We start from the raw sequence: 21,222 nt of genomic DNA on the forward strand, positions 1-21,222 counted from the left end.
CTTAGCCCTGTACCTTGTGTGGCCTGGGGAAGAGCCGGGTTTCTACCAGGCCTCGCTTTAGGGGCTGGCGAATGAACGCCTCCCCCATGCCCATGCACTCTCCTTAACGAAGGCTGTATCGTGAAATGACTCTGCTTATTAATTACTAGCCGCCCCGGGGCTGGATTGGAACCGGCACCCCCTGGAGGGGTCAGGCCCCGTGTTCCATATCCCAGGGGGAGATTAGCCACTGTGGTCTCCGATTGGCTGGCTCGTCTGTCCATCTTCCCCTTCTCCCCCTCCCCCAGAGTCTAGCGAAGGAGGAGGAGGTGGAGGGTTACCGGGGCATCAATCCCGTTGCCTTGGAGATCCCCGTTGCTAACCCCAGCAGCATCGGGTACCACTACGGAAGGGGGGGGTGGCCGGAGCAGCGCTAGATGCCGGGGCCACCCCAAGGTAAGGGAGCCCCCCCCAGCCAGCAGAGACGGGGCGGGATCAGCTGTTAATTGGATTGTGCTGGCTGCAGGAGCCGGGGGATGGCGTGGGGAGGGGGGGCGTCCTGAGGGCCTAGGAGGGGAGATCAGCGCTGGCGAGGGGCGGGTGGGGAGCCTAGAGGTTGATTTTGTGATGGACAAGGGGCTGGGGGAGGAACCCGACAGCTCTGGGGGTGGCCTCGGGACAGGCTGGAAGGGGCAGCGGCACGTTCAGCTCCTCCTGGGAGGGCTCTGGCGTGTGGGAAGTAAAGCCCCCTCCCCCCACCAGCTACTCCCCCTCCCCGCTCATGTGACCTTGAGGAGCGACACAGGCACAGGGCGGGCCGGGCCTGGCCCCTCCCGATCTCACCATTCCCTGGGTGCCAGAGTCCCCCAAAAGCCCCATTTCCCAGCTGCGCCAGCCAGGCTTTCCTGCGGGGGGCGGGGGGAGGGCGGATGGTTGCGGGGGGGAGGGGGAGGCTCTCATCTTGCTCGGCCCCTCGGTCGCTTTGGGTCCAACAAACCTGGTTCTCCCTTCCCCCATCCAGGCAGTGAGATGACACCCCTACCCCATGCCTCCTGCGGCGGCCGGGGAGCGGACGGACACCTCTTCCCCGGGTGAAGCCCAGAGGGAAACTGAGGCACGCGGCAATGGAGCCAAGCGATGACGGCCACGGTCCTCTCCCTCCCGGCCCCTTTTGCTGGCCTGCTCGCCACACACCCATGGGGGAGGGGGGGAACCGACCTTTTCCCGGCCTCACGTGTTCCTCAAAATATGCCATGTTGCTTGCGGACTAGAAACAGAGGGCAGGTGCACCCCAGTTCCCCTCCTCCCCCCAGCAGCAACTGGGTAACGTCACCGGCCTCGCAGAGCCTGGGAGGCACCCCCCCACATCACCCCACCCCTACCTGGAAGAGTCCAAGGCAGTGACATTTCTAGATTACCCCCCAGCACAATGGGTTCTAGATCACCCAGGTGCCCGTTGGGTTCTTGAGGGAGGGAGGCTTTTCTAGATACCCAGCGGCTCCTAGAACAGGGCTTTTCCCAGATCCCTAGTGGCTTCTGGAATACCAATGGCTTTTCTAGAGCCCCCCCCCCCCCTTGCAGGTTCTTGAGTGGCAGAGGCCTTTCCAAACCCTCCATGGGCTCTAGAATGGCCGAGAGCGTCCCAGGTCTCCAGTGGGGCCTAGATCAAAGGAATTTGCTGAGATCCCTGGTGGGTTCTAGAGCAGCAGAGGTTTTTCTGGATCCCACCTGGGTTCTTGAACAATAGAGTTCCTTCCAGATTCCCTCTGAGACCGTTTTCCTGGCCCCTGGCCCTTCCTCTCGCTCCAGAAGCTGCAGCCGTCCCTTCATGACTCAGTTGGCCCCCCGCCTGGTTGCCCCAGGGGTTCCCCTTCTGCGGCGGGGGAGTTTGTGCATCTGTCAGCCTCTCTTCTGCCTGTTGCCCTGCCCATAGCAGTACCCCCTGCCACGGCGGGTCTGTCCCCCACATCTCCCCACCTTACTGCTCCCTCCCCGGACCCGTTCCTGCCAGGCTCCTTCTCCCTCCTCTCGGGCAAGGGGGCTACCCCCACTTCCTGCTTTCGCAGAACCTGCCCCCTGCCCCGAGCCTCCTAATCAGCCCCCCAGTTGGCTGATGGAGTTCATCCAGCGCTCCCGGGGCCAGTGTGGGGAGGATGGCCAGTCACCAGGGGCGCTGGGGCCCAGAGCCATGTCCTAGACCCCCAGCGCGATGGAGACCAGCCCTGGCTCCCCAAGGGGTTCTAGAGAGACCTGAGCAGCGCCAGATCTCAGTCACTGCCTGCGCCCCCGGAGCGAGCTCTCCTGTAGGTTCCAGAGTGGGTGGGCGGGCGAGATCCCTTCTAGAGCCCAGCGAGTTCTGGAGCCAAGGGAGCCAGCCCTCGGGCCCACAGCTGGGCTGATCCAAGAGAGGGGGTGGGAGCCCGGGCAGAGGGAGGAGTGATTCCCCCCAGGCCGGTGTTGTGGGGCACGGCCGCCCTCCGGGCCCCAAGTGCCTCTCCGCCACCCTCGTGACTCTAGGCAGGCAGGAGAGAAGAGGCGCACGTGGGGCGGAGGGGCCGGGCAGGGGGCTTTGGTGGGCAGTCAGGCCTGGGCACTGGAGTCCCATGCTTGGGGGGCAGAGCAGGGCCGGGCAGGGTGCTGGGCAGTGCCATGCTGCAGGCCGGTTCCATGTGGCTGTTACCTTCCTGCCCCACCCCAGACGTGGCTGCATCGGGGGAGGTTTGAACTCTCCTGTTCTCTCCCCTCACAGGGCTGAGGCAGGCCGCACTCAGGGGTCTCGGGATCCACTCCTCAGCAAGCAGAACCCCCCACTTGGGGTCCCAGGGGCGAGGCCCCCGGCTGCACCATGGGCGGGGCTGGGCCCCAACTCCAGCACTGGGGGGCGGAGCAAAGCGAAGCCTGTGGCATCAGGTGACTCCCCCCCCCTTGGATTGGAGGGACTGGCACTTCTGGGGGGCTGAGGAGGTGGGATGCTCAGGGATGAGCTGGGGCTAAGGGGCTGCCTTTGGTTGGGGAGGTACCGGGGAGCAATTGGGGGGATCCAGGAGGTGGGGGCTCTGGGGGAAAGGGGGAGACTATGGGGGGGAGGGGGAGTATCCTAGGAGGAGAGCCTAGGGGGGAGGGGGATATAGGGGAGAGATCCCAGGGGAAGGGGGGAACATGGGGGATCCTAGGGGGGAGAAAGCTGTCCGAGAAAGGGACCTCCCCCCAAATATGCACCCCACCTATTCTCCCTCCCCCAGCTGCAGTGCCCACCAGAGCCCCCACAGGGCCCCTGAACCCCTGATCCCGGCAGCAGTGGCACCGGCGGCTGGAGGTAAGCGGGGGGCACTGGGGGCACCCCCCTCCCCACCCTCTGCCAACCGGAGGGCTCTGCCACCTGCCCTGGGTGCCCGGGAGGTGCTGGGGGCGCCACGCTCGGCCCTGCCGCCCCTGCCCCGGGCACTGGGGGGGCCCCCTTAACTCTGCCCTCTGTGCCCCGCAGTGAACGTGGTGGTGGTGGTGGACGGGAGCTGCATCCTGCAGTACACCCACCGGGACGCCCCCTGCCGCTGCTCCTGCCGGCTTCCTGCCTCGCCCAGCCCCCCCCTCGCCCGCCGCCCCCGGGGCCTGGGGGTGCGCTGCTGTGCAGAGCTCTGCCTAGGGGAGGAGGAGGAGCGGGTGGAGCAGAGGCCCCGCCCTGCCCCGCCGCCCGGCCGGCTGACGCCAGTGCCCCTGCCCCGCAGCGCCACGGGGCCCTGGTTCACGGTGGAGGCGCCGGAGGAGGGGGGGCCTGGGGCCCAGGTGGCCAGGATCTGGGACCGGGGGCGCTGCCCCCTGCTGGAGGAGGGTGACCTCGTGGCCAAGGTGAATGGGGCCGACGTGAGGGGCCTCGGGCCCCGGGAAGTGGAGAACGTCCTGCAGCAGCACACGCGGGCGGGGGACGTCATCCTGCTGGTGGAGCGGAGAGGTAGGGGGGACCGCGGGCGCTGGGAGGGGCTGGGGGAGCCCCGGCTGCGCCGCTTCCTGTCTGACCCACTAGGGGGCGCTGGAAACCTGGCTGCTATTTTCTGCCTGACCCGTTGGAGATGCAGGGTGTGGGGTGCGCTCCTTTCCTCCATCCCCAGCAGGGGGCACTGTGGGGCAGGGGTGTGGCTGTAGGGTGCTCTCCTGGCCTTTCCCAGCAGGGGGCGCTGTGGGGCAGGGGTGTGGCTGTAGGGTGCTCTCCTGGTCTTTCACAGCAGGGGGCGCTGTGGGGCAGGGGTGTGGCTGTGGGGGGCTCTCCTGGTCTTTCCCAGCAGGGGGCGCTATGGGGCAGGGGTGTGGCTGTGGGGGGTTCTCCCGGTCTTTCCCAACAGGGGGCGCTGTGGGGTAGGGGTGTGGCTGTGGGGGGCTCTCCCGGTCTTTCCCAACAGGGGGCACTGTGGGGTAGGGGTGTGGCTGTGGGGGGCTCTCCTGGGCTTTCCCAGCAGGGGGCACTGTGGGGTAGGGGTGTGGCTGTAGGGGGCTCTCCTGGCCTTTCCCAGCAGGGGGCGCTGTGGGGCAGGGGTGTGGCTGTAGGGGGCTCTCCTGGCCTTTCCCAGCAGGGGGCGCTGTGGGGCAGGGGTGTGGCTGTGGGAGGCTCTCCTGGTCTTTCCCAGCAGGGGGCAGTGTGGGTAATTTGGGGAACCCTTGGACTTACTGATTCCCCTTTTTCCCCCAGGTCCCGGTCTCCGCCAGCCCCCCTCGGAGCCCCTGTTCTCCTTCCCCTCCCCCTGCCGGGATCCCCCCCGGGCGGAGGGGCAGGGGGGAGCCAGGGGATCCTGGGGGCGGCCCAGTGGGGATACTCTGGCCATCACCAGCTTTGTGGGGCCTGAACCCCGGGACGTGCTGCTGTGCCCGGCCCGGTGCCGTGGGGAGGAGACCCCGAGAGCGCGACACCCCCAGCCTGTGGGGGACCTCAGGGAGCTGGGGGGCAGCGCGGCACCAGAGAGCGCGGGGAGGGCAGGTCAGTGGGGAGAAGCTGTGAAGAGGGGATGGGGGGAGGGGCTATGCAGAATGGGGGTGGGGGGGGTTAGGGCAGAGGGCTCCGTGGGGGGTGGATGATGGAGGGTGAAGAGGGGGCGCGGGGGAGGGGCAGAGATGTAGGCATCAGGGTGGGTCCCTTTTGTCCTCTCCCCCCCCAAACTTCCCCCTCCCATTTTCTGGCTGGACAAGAGGCCCCACCGTGTTCTCCCTGACCCATGTCAGGTGGGGGCCCAAAGGGGGGGCCCGCTTGCCCCATCAATCCCCCCCACCTGCTCCCCACAGTGCCCCTACGGCGAGTGGCCTGGTGTTTCCCCCGGCTCCTAAAGAGTTAACCCCTCTGCCCACCCCCCCCCCCCACTCGTCCTTGACTTGCTCAACCCAGCCTGTTTGTCCCGGGAAACTCCTTAGGGAGGAAGGCGGCCGAGCTGGGGGGCCGTGGACACCCCACCCCACACCTGTGCCCCCCAGCACCTGGGGGCTGCCCCCCACCGCCAGCCATGCTGCAAAGGGTCCAGTCTGTGCTGCGAACCGTCCAGGGTTTGAACCAACCCCAGTTCCCCCTCCTGCCCTGGGCCTGGGGGTGCGGTGGGGGGGCTGTGGCTTGAGGGGGTTTCTCCCCACATCTGGGGGAGGGAGGGGGAGTCTCTGTTAACAGGTGCTTTGGGAGGATGGAAGTGGGGGGCTGGGAGCGTGTCTTACCCCACATGCTCCCCCCACACCGTCCCCTCCGTAGTCACACTCACCCCGACCCCCTGCCCCAAACGGCCCCCTTCTGCCTGCCCCCTTCCTCCCAGCCCAGCCCCCCAGCCTGCCACATGCCCCCCATAAACTTCTCTCACCCCCCGTACACCCCCCAGACTTCCTCCCCCACCCCAAAACTCCTCTGCCCCCCACTGCCTGCCCCAGCCCCCTCACTGGGTAAATATTGACCCCGATAAGAGCTTCCTTTCAAAGCCTAAGGGAGAGGAAAATGGGGTGGGGCCCTGAGTGGAGGAGGGGGAGGGGCAGTGTTGGGGGGGGTTCTGGGGGGTGGATCACCCTGCAGGGGGTCTGTGAGAGGAGGCTCAGGTCACTGGTGGGGTGTGTCTAGGGGGAGCAGGCCCCCCTGTGCCCATTCACTGACTCTCTCCCCCCCCCAGCAGACAGGCTGGTCCCAGGGCCCAGCGGGGACCCCTCCGGGGGGAAGCGTCAGGAGGACGGGGGGCTCCTGGCCCGGTTCTCCCACCCCGAACTTGGGGGCCTCTTTCGCCAGGCGGGGGCCAAGGTCCGGCTGCGAATGCTGTCGCCCACCAGGGACACGGGTGAGTACCCCCACGGGGGGAGGGGCAGAGGGGGGCAAAGTGGACAGGGGAGCGGTAGTGTGGGGGAGGGGAAAGGGAGAGGAGCATGAGGGAGGGACCAGAGGGGGAGCAGGCCAGTCCCCCCCGCACTGACCCTCCCACCCCACCGACCCCCAGCTGCCTCCAGCAACCTGGATGCGGGCGCGGAGCTTGAAGTGGATGAAGGAGCCGGGAGGCTGGGGTGCCAGCTGCCCAAGCCACAGGTAGGGGGCAGGGAGAGGGGCTGGGAGGTGGGGGGCAGATGGGGGATGGGTGGGGCCAGTGGGGGGGCTACAGGGGTTCTGTCGAGCAAGGAGCCCATGGGGTCCCCGCCAGGCGCTCACCCTGCTCCCACCCCCCTTCCCCAGGGTCTGACGCCCCCCCGGGACCCTCCCAGCTACTCCGTGGAGCTGCGGCGCGGCCCCCTCGGCTTCGGCTTCAGCCTGCGCGGAGGCAGCGAGTACAACATGGACATCTACGTGCTGGGGCTGCTGGAGGGGGGGCCGGCCCAGCAGAGCGGCAAGATTCAGGTATCCACGTGCACTGGGTGGGGCCGGGGGCGCTGGGCAGCGGGGAGAACGGGAGGAGCAGGAGGGGCTGGCCAAGGGCGCGGTGCAATGGGGAACAGGGTGGGGGCTGGGTGGGGGGCTGGGGGGCTCCCTGCTGGGGGAGCTGTGGCGCAGGGGCGCCCCCCGTGGCAGTGGCGGGTGCTGCAGTGTGTGTCTGTGGGGCAGGCCAGTGACCAGCTGGTGGAGATCAATGGGGAGCCCACGCGGGGCATGACGCACTCCCGGGCCGTGGCGCGGATCCGCCACGGGGGCAGCCGCATCCACCTGGTGCTCAGGAAAGGCAACGGCTTCGTGCCCGACTATGGTGAGTTCCAGCCCCCTCCTTGCCCCCCCCAAACTGAGGGAAGATGGTATTACCCCACCTCATGCCTCCCCAGGCAGATGGCAGGACCCACAATAATAGCCCGTTCCCCCCCCCCCGTATCCCAGGGGAGATGGTATGGTCTACAGTGAGGTTCTTTTTCCCTTCCTCTGAATCCTAAGGAAGATGGTACCACCCATGTCGTCCCCTCCCTATTTACGGGGCAATGATATGAGCACCCCACCATTCCCCTCCCCCGCCACAAGATCCATAGTGACTCCCCTAACTCCTATCAGAGGCGATGGTACAACCCATGCGACTGCCCTCCTGCATCCCTGAGAATATGGTACGATCCCCCCCACTGAGTCCCCCCTGCCTCAGTAGGGGAATGATATGCCCCCCCCCCCCGCATTTCTGGAGAAATGGTAGGACCCTTTAGCGAACCTCGCCCCCCCCGGGGAGATGGTTCGACCCAATCAGGACTGTTTGCCCCATCCGAGGGCAGATAGTATGATCCATAGTTGGGGGGCAGTGGGTGGCCCAGTGCATGGGGGGGGCAGCGTCTAAAAGCCAGCAACTGATTTGCCCCACTGCTTCTGCCCTGCCCCGCCCTCTAGGGGTGTCTTTGAGTGGGGGCAGATTTGGGGGGTTCTGCTCTCATCCTATTTCTCTCCCCCATTTCTGCCTCTGACTCCAACCCTCCACGTTCCCCCCCAATGTTCTTTTGTCCCTCCTGGCCCCCCATTCCCTGGGCCCCGCCTACCCCTCACTCCATGTCCTCTCTGCCCCTCCCCCGGGCCACCCCACGCCTCTGTCTGCCCCACTCCCACCTGGGCTTGCTCGCTGTCTGCTCCCTGTCCCTCGATGTCTTCTTCCTGCCCCCTCCTGGTCCCCGCCCCCGTGTCCTGCCCCCACAGTGTCCATGTGTGCCCCCCCCACAGCAACACCATCCTGCAGCCTGGCGCTGTGCGTCACCAACTCCCGGCGGGGGGAGCCCTGCTTCTGCCTCGTGGGACGCCTGGAGCGTGACTGGTGGGTCGCCCCCCCACTGGGCCAAAGCAATGGGCCAATCCAGCTCCCTCTCAGTCACAGCAATAGGTAATTCCTCCTCTCCTCCCCCCCCACCGAGCCAGAACAATGGGCCAATCCAGCCTCCCCCCCAGTCACAGCAATAGGTAATTCCTCCCCCCCCGCTTAGGCAGAGCAATGGGCCAATCCAAACCCCCCCTCTGTCATAGCAATGGGTAATTCCTCTCCCCCGCAAGCCAGCTCAATGGTCCTATCCAGCCACGCCTCCCATCACAGCAATAGGTAATTCCCTCCTACTCCCAGGTCAGAGTAGTGTGCCACTCCAGCCCCCCAATGCCCAAGTCATTGCAATGGGACGATCCAGATGCCCCCCCCCAGCAAAGCAACGGGCCAATCCCCGCCCGCCCCCCCCACACACACACCCAGAGGCAAACACTCAGCTATAGACCCCTGACCCTGCTGTACCCCACAGATCGCCCCCACCCTCCTATCACCAACCCCCCGGACCCTGCAGAGATCCCCTCCCGCCAACAATCCCTAAAGCTTTGCAAGACCCTCACTGTTTAGCCAAACCATCTGAACGTAGGGGTAACCCCCCCCCCCTGAAAACATAGATTTGATCCCACGGGGTGGGACCACCAACGGAGCTCTCCCTGGGTAACTTTGAGGGGGAACAGGGAGGGTCTTTCACTATGTTCTCTGGGCCTGATCACCTCTCCCCCATCCCCTTATCTCTCCAGACCGTGAGCACATCCCCAGCCCCACCGGGCGGGACCAGATGCCAGAGGGCGGACCGGCACCATGTGGCAGGAGAGCAGACCCAACTGAGGGGTCTCCGCACTGGGAACAGGACAATGCAGGCTGCCTGGAGGCTTCTCCTGTCAGTGCCAAGCGAGGATCCCACCGCTGCCACCAGCGTGAATCCCTGGAGCGTCGGGGCACAGAGCAGGGCTGGCCAGCACCAGGGAAGGAGGTGGAGGCTGGGAAGGGAGAGACCGGGTCCCTCTCCCCACAGAGGGAGCGGATCTGGAGGGGCCTTTCGGACCCAGCCCCTGGGCCCTGGCTGGTGCCCAGCAAGGAGCGCCTCTCACGGGCCCTGAGGGGTGTCTGCATGGCTGAGGGGGAGGATGATGAAGGAGGCAGCCTAGGGCAGGGCATAGGTGGGGAGGTGAAGCGGAGGACCTAGTCCAGCCCTGGCCATTGCCCTATGTTCTCAGTGCCTGGGAGAGTACCTCCACCCCCTATCTGGATGTGCAATGGTACCTTCCATTCTCCTCTCCACCCCTTCACCTAGGGGGTCAGTTAAGTAGTGGTACCTTCCACTCTTGTTCACCCTCCCATCTGTCTAGTGGTACTGTCTAGTCTATCACCTCCCACCCCAGCAATTCAATAGTGTCTTCAATTCTCCAAACACCCCTCCATCTGGCCTGTACAGTGGTAGCGGCCATTCTCCTACCATCTTCTCCTGTCCCCCCTCTGGGCTGTACAATGGTACCTTCCATTCACTCCCCCCATCCGAGCTATTTACTGAATGGAACTTTCCAATGTCCCCTTTCCCTCTTCATAATCTGCCCCGGCTGTTTCCACTCTGCTGGTACCTTCTTCCTCCCCCTGTCTGTGCAATGGTACTGTCCATTTGTAACCCTCGGTAATTGGCAATGGTGTTGCCCACTGTTGGCAATTTTGCATACACCCCTCATGGCAAGATTGCAATGGTACTGCCCCCCTCCATTGCCGCCTACACACTCCACAGAGACACACATGGACTGACCCATTCCATCCAGGAGGGGGGAGCCATCACATGTAGCTTGATCCACTCCATGGGCAGCGGGAGGGTGAAATGGGCTGTTCCATTGCATCAAAAGGAGGACACATGTTCCGGTAAAACTCGCACAGGCTGATCCATTGGGCGGGGGGGGGGGGGGGGGTGTAAGTGAAGGGCCAAGCCATTTTATGGACCAATCCGTCCAGACGCATGTGGACTGATCTATTCTGTGCGGAGGGAGGGGGCGGAATGGACACATTCCACAGACCCACCCATTCCTCGGTGCTGGAGGAGGGGGAGGAATGGATCAAACCACTCCAAAGCAGGGGAGAACAGACCAAACCATTCCATCAAGGTGTGGGGGGGTGAGCAATGGTTTTGCGCCATTGGTGGTCCTTCCCCAAGAGATGGGTGGCAGGGGTGCCCCTACCCAGGGCTGGCACCCCGTGAGAGGGGCTCAGCCGCACTGCGGGGGGCAGGAGCGTCCTGAGCTGGAACGAAGGTGCTGCTGTTGCCTTGCTTTCTGTCGCCATGGGGACAACCTTTATTTTCAATAAACCAGACCGCTTTTTGGGCAGCGAACAAACCAAAGGGGCTTGTGGTTGCGTCGCCTGAGTCATTTCGGCAGCACAAAGGGCAGCTGGGGACAGGCACTTCCTGGCAGTCTGGCGCCCCCGCTCACGGCGAGCCCCCACTTCCTTCCTGGGGAGCACCCAGGCGTCCCGCGCCTCCCCCGCGCCAGGGTCCCGTCTGCTAGTTCAGACGCCCACCACCTCCCTGGGGGCCGGCCGCAGGGTCCCGCCCATTGGCACGGCCTCCCTGGGCCCCTCCTGGTGGCAACTAACACGTGGCCCAGGCAAGAATTCCAGCCCCCTTCCTGCCCTGCCTCCCTCCCCCGCACTGAGCGGTGCCTTCAGCCCCCCATGCCAGGGTGTAGGGCCCACCGTGGGGCAGGGCTGCCTGTCAGCTGGGTGCGTGCGGCCACTCAGCTCCAATGCCGCCCCCGCTGGCTAGCAGAGCCCCCCCCGGCTGGCAGCCTGCGGTTGCATGGGCGGTGCCCATCTGCAGACCCCGCAGCGCACGGAACAAAATGTTTTCCACAGGTGGAGAGAAAAGGAGAGGCACAGGATGAGCTGGTGAGGAGCGGGGCTGGTGGGCGGGGCGTCCCGCCGCTGGCTCTGCCCTTGAACTCCCCCCCCCCCCCCCCAGCAGAGACACCCCGGCAGCCACTGCTGGCAACTTGGTCATTGCTTTAATAGGCTGCCCCAGGGCTACTGGTATTGCTGGGCAAGAAAGAGCGGACCAGGGCAGGGAGTGGTTAGAGCAGAGACTGCTGGGAGCCAGGGCTCCTGGGTTCTCTCCCCGGCCCTGGGAGGGGAGCGAGGCCAAGACACCTGCCCTGGGGGGAGCCGGAGAGCAGTAGGGGAGGCAGCTCAGACACAGGGTAGCCACTGAAGCACTCAGCCCCCTCCAGGTTGCAGGCTGCTGTTTGCCTCCGCCCCCCCCCCCCCCCCGGCAGGCAGTAGAAGGGGAAGGGAGAAGCGTGATGGGGTGGAGTGGAAAAGGCAGGGGTCAGGACGATGGATCGAGGGGACGGTCCCGGATTAACAGCAGGCGCTCAGCTCAGATTCGGGCCTGGGCCCCCTTGCAGGCCTTGGGGCCTCTGGCTTGGCTGCCCCGGGTGCCAGCTGTTCCAGCGGCTGTTTGCTCCTGCATCTGGCACAGCCCAGCCCAGCCTCACCACTTCCTGCCAAGGCTCTGCAAACACTGGCTGGGTTGAGTCAGAGGCTGGCTCCGTGCCCAGTCGGCCACCTCCCTGCCTGCAGCGCCTGACCTGGACAGGGGGGCCAGGCGGGGGCCGGCCCGAGCGTGGGGCGGGCGAGGCGGCCGGGGGGACGATAAGGGGGGAGATGTGGATGGATGGGTGGATAGAAGAGTCAGGGGCAGGGGGGTGGACGGTGGGTCTCCCCTCACTGAACATCGACCTGCTCAGCACACCTGGCAGACGCAGCAGCGTCCCGGCCCAGCGAGGGGCTGGTGTTCCTGTGTGTGGCAGGCAGCTCCCCTGGGAACAGACTCCGGCCTGTGCGGGGCCGCCCTAGCCAGGCACCGTCTGTTTGCAAGGTGAGTTTGCATTCACCGAGCTTGTGCTTTTTCTGGAGCCGGTTGCCAGGCCAGTCTCGCCTCCCGGGGAGCTGAGGTACCTCCAGGGCTGGTTGAGAACCACTGTCCAGCCTTCGCCTCTAGAACAGCCAGGCTGGATCAGACCCAAGGCCCATCCCACCCAGCGTCCGGCCTGCCCACAATGGCCAATGCCAGGTACCCCAGAGGGAGGGATCACACCAGGGAACCAGCCCATTACCCTCCCCGATGCCCATTCCCAGCCTCTGACACACAGAGGCCAGGGACACCCTCCCTACCCAGCCTGGCTAACGGCCGTCGATGGACCTAGCCTCCATGGATTCATCTTGTTCTTTCTTGAACCCTGTTACAGTCCCGGCCTTCACAACATCCTCTGGCGAGGAGTTCCACAGGTCAACTGCGCACAACATGAAGAAAACTTCCTTTGGTTTGTTTTAAACCCCTAGTTCTTGTGTTATGGGAACAAGCAAATAACTTTCCTTACTCAGTCTCTCCATGCCTGTCATGATTTATAGACTTCGATCAGATCCCTGTCAGTCTCCTTTTCCAAGCTGAGACGTCCCCGTCTTTTTAATCTCTTCTCATACGGGGCCCGCTCCAAACCCCTCAGCATTTGTGTCGCCCTTTTCTGAACCTTTCCCAATGCCAAGAGACCTTTTCTGAGAAGGGGCGACCACACCTGGACGCAGGATTCGAGCTGTGGGCGTCCCGTGGACTTAGAGAGGCAATAAGATATTCTCTGTCTTATTCTCGATCCCTTTTTGAATGAATCTCAGCACTCGCTTTGCTTTGTGACGGCCGCTGCACACGGAGGGGATGTTCGCAGAGAACTAGCCACCAGGACCCCAAAATCTCGCGCTTGAGTAGTTGTGGCCAGATTAGTCCCCGTCCTGTTGTACATGTAGCTGGGGTTATTTTTTCCATCACTTTGCATTTACCAGCATTACATTTTATTTGCCATTTGGTTGCCCAGTCACCTAGTTTGGTGAGATCTCTTGGAAGCTCTTCCCACTCTGCTTTGGTCTTAACGGTCTTGAGCAGCTTGGTGTCATCTGCAAATGTGGCCACCTCGCTGTTTACCCCTTTCTCTGCATCATTTATAAATAAGTTGGACAGGACGGGTCCCAGGACAGACCCTTGGGGGACCCCACTTGTTACCTCTCTCCACTCAGAAAACTGACCATTTATTCCTCCCCTTTGTTTCCTGTCTTTTAACCAGTTACCAATCCATGAAAGGACCTTCCCTCTGATCCCATGACAACTGACGTTACTTAAGAACCTTTGGGGAGGGACCTTGTCAAAGGCTTTCTGGAAATATAAGTGCACTGCATCCACTGGATCCCCCTTGGCCACATGGGGGATGATACCAAACTGGGTGGGGTTGCGACTTCTTTGGAGGATAGGGACATAATTCAAAATGACCTTAGCAAGTTAGAGAAATGGTCAGAGGTAAACAGGATGAGGTTTAATAAAGAGAAATGCAAAGTGCCCCACTTAGGAAGGAACAATCAGTTCCATACATACAAGATGGGAAGCGAATGTCTAGGAAGGAGCATGGCGGAAAGGGATTTAGGGGTCATAGTGGACCACAAGTTGAATATGAGCCAACAGTGTGATGCTGTTGCAAAAAAAGCAAATATGATTCTAGGTTGTATCAACAGGTGTGTTGTAAGCAAAACTCGTGAAGTCATTCTGCCGCTCTACTCTGCACTAGTTAGGCCTCAGCTGGAGTACTGTGTCCAGTTCTGGGTGCCACATTTCAAGAAAGATGTGGAGAAATTGGAAAGGGTCCAGAGAAGAGCGACAAGAATGATTAAAGGTCTAGAGAACATGACCTATGAAGCCAGGCTTCATGAACTGGGCTTGTTTAGTTTGGAAAAAAGAAGATCAAGGGGGGACATGATAGCGGTTTTCAAATATCTAAAAGGGTGTCACAAGGAGGAAGGAGAAAATTTGTTCCTCTTGGTTTCTGAGGACAGGACAAGGAGTAATGGGCTTAAAGTGCAGCAAGGGAGGTTTAGATTGGACATTAGGAAAAAATTCCTAACTGTCAGGGTGGTCAAATATTGGAATAAATTGCCAAGGGAGGTGGTGGAATCTCCCTCTCTGGAGATATTTAAGAACAGGTTAGATAGACATCTGTCAGGGATGGTGCAGACTGAGCGTGGTCCTGCCTTGAGGGCAGGGGGCTGGACTCGATGACCTCTCGAGGTCCCTTCCAGTCCTAGGATTCTATGGTTGTTGACCCCCTCGGAGAACTCCAGTGATTAGTGAGGCAGGATTTCCCTTCCCAGACACCCTGCTGACTCCCCCAACATTGTCAGGGGTTCTCAGACTTGTGATACGGCGCCCCCCCTCTGAGTGGCTCGGGCCCCCGGGGGTCGGGCCCCGGTCTGAGAAAGGCCGCGTTATCTTCATACCCTTTGCTCTAGTTTCAACTCATTTGCCCGGTTCTGAGATTAGGCTCCGGCATCCGACGCTGCTGGACTTCTCCCCTGCGCTCCACCGCCCGCTCAGCCCGGCTCCAGCGCCCAGCGGAGCCACCTTAAGCGGGCTCCGGCGCCCTCCCGCGCCACCTTAACCGGGCTCGAGCGCCCGCCCCGCTGCGGAGCCCAGAGCCTTTCTTGGCCATGGCGGGGGCCCGCCCGGGCCGCGCCCAGCCCCACCCCCGTCGGCTGCCGGCGCCAGTCCCTTGCCAGCCGGAGCCCAGGGGCTCTGCGGGTCATGGAGCCGTCGGGCGGGCAGGGCTGCGTGGGGCGCTGCGGCGCCTTCCTGCGCTCCCCCAAGGGCATCATCCTGGCGCTGGAGATCGTGAGTGGGGGCCCGGGGCGCCCACGTGGCCGGCCGCGGCGGGGGGCGCCCGGGCTGCCCGCGGGAGGGACCCAGGCGGCCAGTGTGATGGGGGGGGGCGGGGGATGCCGCGCCCTCCCGGCTCGGGGCGGGCAGCGGGGTCTAGCGGTGAGAGCAGCGGGCTGGGCCCCTCCCGCGTCCTTCCCCGCGCTGTTATTTCGACACCCCGAGCTTCCCGCGCCGGGGCCATGTTCCTGGGTGCGGCTGCCCGGCGTGTCCGCGGGGGGCTGCGCTGGGGTGCGCGCAGCTGAGCTGGTGCGGCTTCCGCGTGTGCTGCGGAGCGGGGTGTGTGTGGCTCTGGGAGGGGTGTTACACTGTGTGTGTGTGCGCGGGAGAGGTGTTACACTGTGTGTGCGCGTGTGCGGGAGGGGTGTTACACTGTGTGTGCGCGTGTGCGGGAGGGGTGTTACACTGTGTGTGCGCGTGTGCGGGAGGGGTGTTACACTGTGTGTGTGTGTGCGCGCGCGCGCGGGAGGGGTGTTACACTGTGTGTGTGTGCGCGCGCGGGAGGGGTGTTACACTGTGTGTGTGCGCGGGAGGGGTTACACTGTGTGTGTGTGTGTGTGTGCGCGCGCGGGAGGGGTGTTACACTGTGTGTGTGTGTGTGTGTGTGTGTGTGTGTGCGGGAGGGGTGTTACACTGTGTGTGTGTGCGCGCGAGGGGTGTTACACTCTGTGTGTGTGTGTGTGCACGCGCAGGAGGGGTGTTACACTGTGTGTGTGTGTGTGTGCGGGAGGGATGTTACACTGTGTGTGTGTGTGTGCGCGCGAGGGGTGTTACACTGTGTGTGTGTGTGTGTGCGCGCGTGCGCGTGCGGGAGGGATGTTACACTGTGTGTGTGTGTCTCTGGGATGGGTGTTACTCTGTGTGTGTGTGTGTGCAGGAGGGGTGTTACACTGTGTGTGTGCGTGCGCGGGAGGGTGTTACACTGTGTGTGTGTGTGCGTGCGCGGGAGGGGTGTTACACTGTGTGTGTGTGGGGGGAGGGGTGTTACACTGTGTGTGCGCGCGCGGGAGGGGTGTTACACTGTGTGTGTGTGTGTCTGGGAGGGGTGTTACACTGTGTGTGTGTGTGTAACTTGGTGGGAGTCACAGGCTGTGCTGGTGTGTAGCTGTGCGGCAGGGCGTTTACCATGTGGCTGGCAGGGTGCCAGAGGGTGTATGTAGCCATGTGCTGGTGTGTGCAGACTTGGGGCAGGGCCTGTCACGTGCACGTACATGTGTGTGTGCACGCGCATCTGGAAGGGGTATTGCGCGCACACACACACACACACTGTACCTTGGGGGGAGTCTCCGGCTGTGCCGGTGTGTAGCTGTGCAGCAGGGCATTTACCGTGTAGCTGGCAGGGCGCCGCAAGGTGTATCTAGCCATGTGCCGGAGCGTGCAGACTTGGGGCAGAGCCTGGTGTGTGTGTGTTGTGTAAGGAGCAGTGCAGCGTGTACCCATGTTTGGAGGTAAATGGGGGGTGTCCTTGGTGGGGGGACTGTGTGCGGGCAACCCTGGGATCTCTCTATTTGGGGAGACAGGGGGGTTATAGGCCCCCCCATCTGGCCTTTCCCTGTGCCTCACCCCAAATAAATGATTAACTCCCCAGCTCCCCCACCCCGCTCTCCTACAGGGAAAAGTGAGCCCAGGCATCCTGGCTTCCAGCCAGCTCCTGGCACCCCTAGACCTGGCTCCCAGGCCCCCTCGCTCTAACCACCAGACCCCACTGCCCTGGCTTGCCTTCTTAGAAAGGCAGGGCTCCTTTCAGGCACGTTCTCCCAGGAAGGAGACAAGATGTTTACAGGGCAGAAGCAACAGGCCCCGGCAGGGCCGAGGTGTGACTGGGCAGGGAACACACGCCCAGTTCTGTGCCCTGCCCAGACCCGTCTCCTCACGTCCCGCTTCCCCACCCCTCTGCTGCTAGCGGCCCAAGCTCCTTGCGGCAGGGTGCTGGCTCTTTAAGTACTCGCTGTAATCCCCCTCTGCTCCACCACCACCCCCCCACTCCGCCTGTAGCGGGCACTGTTCCCTCTGCTCCGCCTGTAGTGAGCACTGCCCTTTTCACAGCTCCCCTCTACTCCGCCTGTAGCAGGCACAGCCCCTTTCACCTCCCCCTCTGCTCCACCTGTAGCGGACACTGCACCCTGCTCTGCCTGTAGCGGACACCACCCCTTTCACAGCCCCCCACTCTGCCTGTAGAGGACCCCTTTTGCAGCCCTCCTCTGCTCCACCTGTAGCGGGCACTGCCCCTTTCACAGACCACGCCACTCCTTCCGTAGGGGGCACACTGCCCCTTTAATAGCCCCATGCGCCCCACCTGTAGCAGGTGCTGCAATTTTTAAGAACAGCTCAGGTGCCTGCTGTAGGTACTGCCCCTTTAAGACCCCGTCCTCTCTGCCTGTTCTGCACACCGTCCCTTTAAGGCCCTCCTGTCCCATCCGCCTGTAGCAGCCTCCAGACCTGACACTATTTGGCAGGGGGAGCGGGTGTCATGTAATGGTTGCTATGGTGCCCAGCCCCACCTCTCCCCTCCTAACACTCGCCCCTTTGTCAGCCCGCGTGGGCTGGGATTTTGGGCCTCCAGACGCGACAGGCTGGAACATTCCCCAGGCGCCCTGAATGCCCCACCCGGCCCACGCGGGACCCGGGCTCCCACTCCCCTCCCCCCACTCTAACCACCGGCCCCCACTCCCCTCCCTGAGCTGGGAGGGGACCCATGAGTCCTGGCTCCCCGCCGCCCTGCCCTGCGCTAGCCACTGCTCCCCACCCTCCTCGCTTGAGAGACACCTACCCCCGGGCACATGCAGGGAGACAGCGGGTGACTCAGACTCTTGGCAGAGAAACAGACGCCCCATCTTGCAGCTCATGGGATATTACGTGACTCAGGCGCTCCAGCTGAGGGGTGCTGTGTGCGGGGCGGGGGCCAGGCACGATCTCCCTGAGAAGGCAGGGCAGGGGGGGGTGCTGTGCTGCAGGGGGTGGGGGTGGGGGCCAGGCAGGCGGCAGGGGGGGGTGCTGTGCTGCAGGGGGTGGGGGCGGGGGCCAGGCAGGCGGCTGGGGGGGGTGCTGTGCTGCAGGGGGTGGGGGTGGGGGCCAGGCAGGCAGCAGGGGGGGGTGCTGTGCTGCAGGGGGTGGGGGTGGGGGCCAGGCAGGCGGCTGGGGGGGGTGCTGTGCTGCAGGGGGTGGGGGCCAGGCAGGCGGCTGGGGGGCGATCTCCCTGAGAAGGCAGGGCTGGGGGGGGTGCCGTGCTGCAGGGGGTGGGGGCAGAGGGGCGGGGGCCGGGCAGGGGGCACTGTACTTACTTAACCATCTAAATAAACATGCTGCTCCAATTCCCTGCAGCCCTCCCCCTTGTACTGCGCATGTGAACCCAGGCGTCCGGCCCGTCTCTCCGTTGAGGGACAGGTCCCTTCTGCTCCCTTTGGCCCCCCTGCAGGTGCCGCTGGGAACACGACTCTCGTGTCCTGTCCCAGCGTGGCCCGGCGGCCCCACCCGGTGTTGCCCAGAGGTGGCCGCGTTTTAGCTCTGGCTAAACAGTTTTCCTAACCATTGTCCCTTCCGCCCCCGCACAGGGTCTCTGCATTATCATCCTGATCTGCTATGGTGCCTCTTATACCCCGGGTTACACGGGCTTGGCCATCTGCGAGATGGTGTTTTCCATCATCTTCTTCATCGTCTACACACTGGGACTGAACAAGCAGCTGACTTTTATGCACTGGGGCTGGAGCGTAAGACTGTCTATTCTGTCCCATCCCCGCCAGGCTAGCTGGAGTGACTGGCCAGTTTGCTGTCCAAAATAACCCTGAAAAAGGGGGAGGTGGCTTCCCCAAACGTGTGTTAAAATTTTCACCACGCAAGAAAGTAGCAATACAAAAACCTCCGGGAAAATGCAAGGAAATCCCCATGCATGAAAATGTAAAGACATTCTTGTGCAAAAAAAGCTTTGCTAAAATCCACAGACATAGCCATGCAAGACCACTTGCTTAAAATGCTCAGAAAAAGAACGTAGCTAATTAGCATGAAAACCATTAACTTGCAATAGTGGTTAATTTAGCAGAAATACATGAAGAAATTGCCACAGGAAAAAAGATTAAGCTAAAATCAAACAGACACAGAAATGCTAATGCAATAATTTAAAAAAAAAAAAAAAAAAGACCGTTAAACCGGTGGTTATACTGAGAAAATTCCCTCCCCCCAAACTTTGGTTAATTTCTTAACATCCAAGGGGGGGTTCATAGCAAATTTGTTAAAATGCAAGAAATTCTGATTTAGAAAAAAGGGCCAAGATATTCATCTGCCGGGAACCAGCTCGTTAATGTATAGTCCCCCTAGACATGCCCGCGGGAAACACTCCATAAAAAGCGAGGACGTATCTATGCAGAAATCGTTATCAGTCTGACAACTTCCTGCGAAGAATTTCATGTATTTACTAAAACACGGAAATTCTTCTGCCTGACCCCTCCCAGTTAAAACGCAAGGGTGTTTCTGAGCCAACCCTTTAACTCGCCCGAGTGCCTCGCACCGAAGAGAGCCGTGGGGCATCGCTCTGTTTCTTACCTCCGGCGTTTTTCTTCCCCAGGATTTCCTCCGGGCGGTGATCGGTGCTTTGCTCTTCCTCATCACCTCTCTCATCGTCCTCATCGGCCACAGGGACGGACCTGGCATTGCAGCTGGGGTAAAGCAACCGTGGCGCTCCTGGGAACCAGGGCTGGGCAGCGGAGGGCACCGGGGGCGGGGAGGGGGTCCTGTGCGGCAGGGAGCAAACGCTGTGCCCACCAACCCGTGCTGGCTTCGTCTGGCGTTCATTCCTTGCTGTCAGCCTCCGCCCAGAGGTGGCTGCATCACAGTGTTGGGTGGGGATAGAAATGAGGCCAGAGGGGTAACATTGAGGGGGGTCGTCTGTTCCCCTTGATTCAGGGCCCTTGAACCTCCCTGCTCCCGACTCACAAGCTACCAGCAGAGACCGCAATTAACTCCCGCTCTGTCCCACCCCTTGCAGGTCTTTGGGCTCCTGGCTGGTATCCTGTTTGCATACGATGCCTACATCACACTCCCCACCCTCCGGAAGAGCCACACAGCTGCCCCCACTGGTATGTGCTATTCCCCAGGAGTGGGGGGAGGGGGCGATGCTGCTGGGGGGGGATAGACAAGGGAAGATGGGGTGGTCCCTGACTGACCTCTCTCTCTCTCTCTCTCTCTCTCTCTCTCTCTCTCTGCAGAATCCCCCGAGGGCGTCTGAGGCATCTGTCCAGCCCCCACTTTGCTGCCTCCCCCTAAAACCCCCCCCACTGCTGCGGGGGGAGGCCAAAGAAGAGACTCCCATCCCCCCGCAACTCCTCCCCCCTCTAGCTCCCCACCCGGACCCAAGGGCCCCTCCCCTCTCATGTCTAGAGGCCTTGACAATGGGGATCACATGGGGGAAGCCAGCCCCCCCCAACCCAGCAACTCCCCCCTTTCCCTAGGTTGGCTGCAGCAAGGGTGAGGGCAGGGGGGTCTAGTGGTTAGAACAGGTGTAGGCAGGGAGGGGGTTGGGAGCCAGGACTCCTGGGTGCTATTGGCAGCTCAGGGCAGGGAGTGGGGGCTAGCGTGCTCTCTCCCTACCGCTTGTTCCATATCAAGTGCCTTTACTCGGACCGTGCCTCAGTTTCCCCTGCACTGACGGGGGGTAACGTTGCCAGGTGTTCAGGGCACAAGGACTCACCAGAACCAGAGCCCATGGGATATTGCAAGGGAAATATATTCATATAAGGAGAGGCTTTTTTTAATTGACTAAACTAACTGCAAGGGACAGGCCCAGGGCAGGGGGCTGGGTGGGGAATCGCACCTGCGGAGCGGGGGGACACGTGCATTGATGTTCAGTGACTCCCCTTCCTCCTCCCCCATCCCTGGTCCTGCCTGCAGCTTGAGTCAATTTCTGCTCATGTGTGGGGGAAAGAATTAATAAAAATACTGATTAATGTCTGTGTTGGGTCTCAGTCCTGTGTGTGAGGGGAGGCGGAGGTGAAAAAACTAAAGTGGGGGGGTTCCGAATTGGAGGGGGGAGCCAGAGGATCCAGCCAGTCTGGATCCCACCTGCTCACGCTTTGGTGAAAACACAGGTCACATCTGGCCTTACAAATGATCTTGCGCTCAGTGCCCTCTGCTGCTAGCGAAAGGAAGCGCCCCGTCCGTCCGCTGGAGCTGGGATGCAGCCACTTCTGGGGTACGGCAGCTGGAGAACAGCCACATAGAACACCCTATGGGGACGGTTCGCTCAGTGCTGAGATGCAGCCCCCTGTGGGGTGAGACAGCCAGGGA

The 21,222-nt window shown here is 62.4% G+C and overlaps 2 protein-coding genes across 6 annotated transcripts; both read left to right on the forward strand.

The window, feature by feature from the left end:
• Positions 1-263: 263 nt before the first annotated feature.
• Positions 264-10,543, forward strand: MAGIX (MAGI family member, X-linked). 5 transcript variants are annotated; one of them, XM_075915965.2, is made up of 12 exons: positions 264-435; positions 1,001-1,093; positions 2,729-2,889; positions 3,222-3,295; positions 3,464-3,928; positions 4,661-4,945; positions 6,105-6,266; positions 6,423-6,508; positions 6,653-6,814; positions 7,019-7,157; positions 8,072-8,252; positions 8,924-9,064. In XM_075915965.2, the coding sequence occupies exons 3-12, from the start codon at positions 2,825-2,827 to the stop codon at positions 8,928-8,930; spliced, it is 1,626 nt and encodes a 541-aa protein (XP_075772080.2). In that variant the 5' UTR covers positions 264-435; positions 1,001-1,093; positions 2,729-2,824; the 3' UTR covers positions 8,931-9,064. The 5 variants fall into 5 exon arrangements, with proteins under 5 accessions (XP_075772080.2, XP_075772081.2, XP_075772078.2 ...); XM_075915966.2 differs by having other exon boundaries at positions 265-435; positions 8,096-8,252; XM_075915963.2 differs by lacking the exon at positions 8,072-8,252 and having other exon boundaries at positions 281-435; positions 8,924-10,543.
• A 4,195-nt stretch (positions 10,544-14,738) lies between these two features.
• Positions 14,739-20,886, forward strand: PLP2 (proteolipid protein 2). Its single transcript, XM_075915956.2, has 5 exons — positions 14,739-14,901; positions 18,498-18,653; positions 19,505-19,600; positions 19,925-20,015; positions 20,145-20,886. Exons 1-5 carry the CDS (start codon positions 14,815-14,817, stop codon positions 20,162-20,164), a joined length of 450 nt encoding a protein of 149 aa, XP_075772071.2. The 5' UTR covers positions 14,739-14,814; the 3' UTR covers positions 20,165-20,886.
• Positions 20,887-21,222: the final 336 nt, after the last annotated feature.

The sequence above is a fragment of the Pelodiscus sinensis genome, chromosome 18 (genome assembly GCF_052426305.1).
Source record: "Pelodiscus sinensis isolate ZL-2025 chromosome 18, ASM5242630v1, whole genome shotgun sequence".
NCBI lineage: Eukaryota > Metazoa > Chordata > Testudines > Trionychidae > Pelodiscus > Pelodiscus sinensis.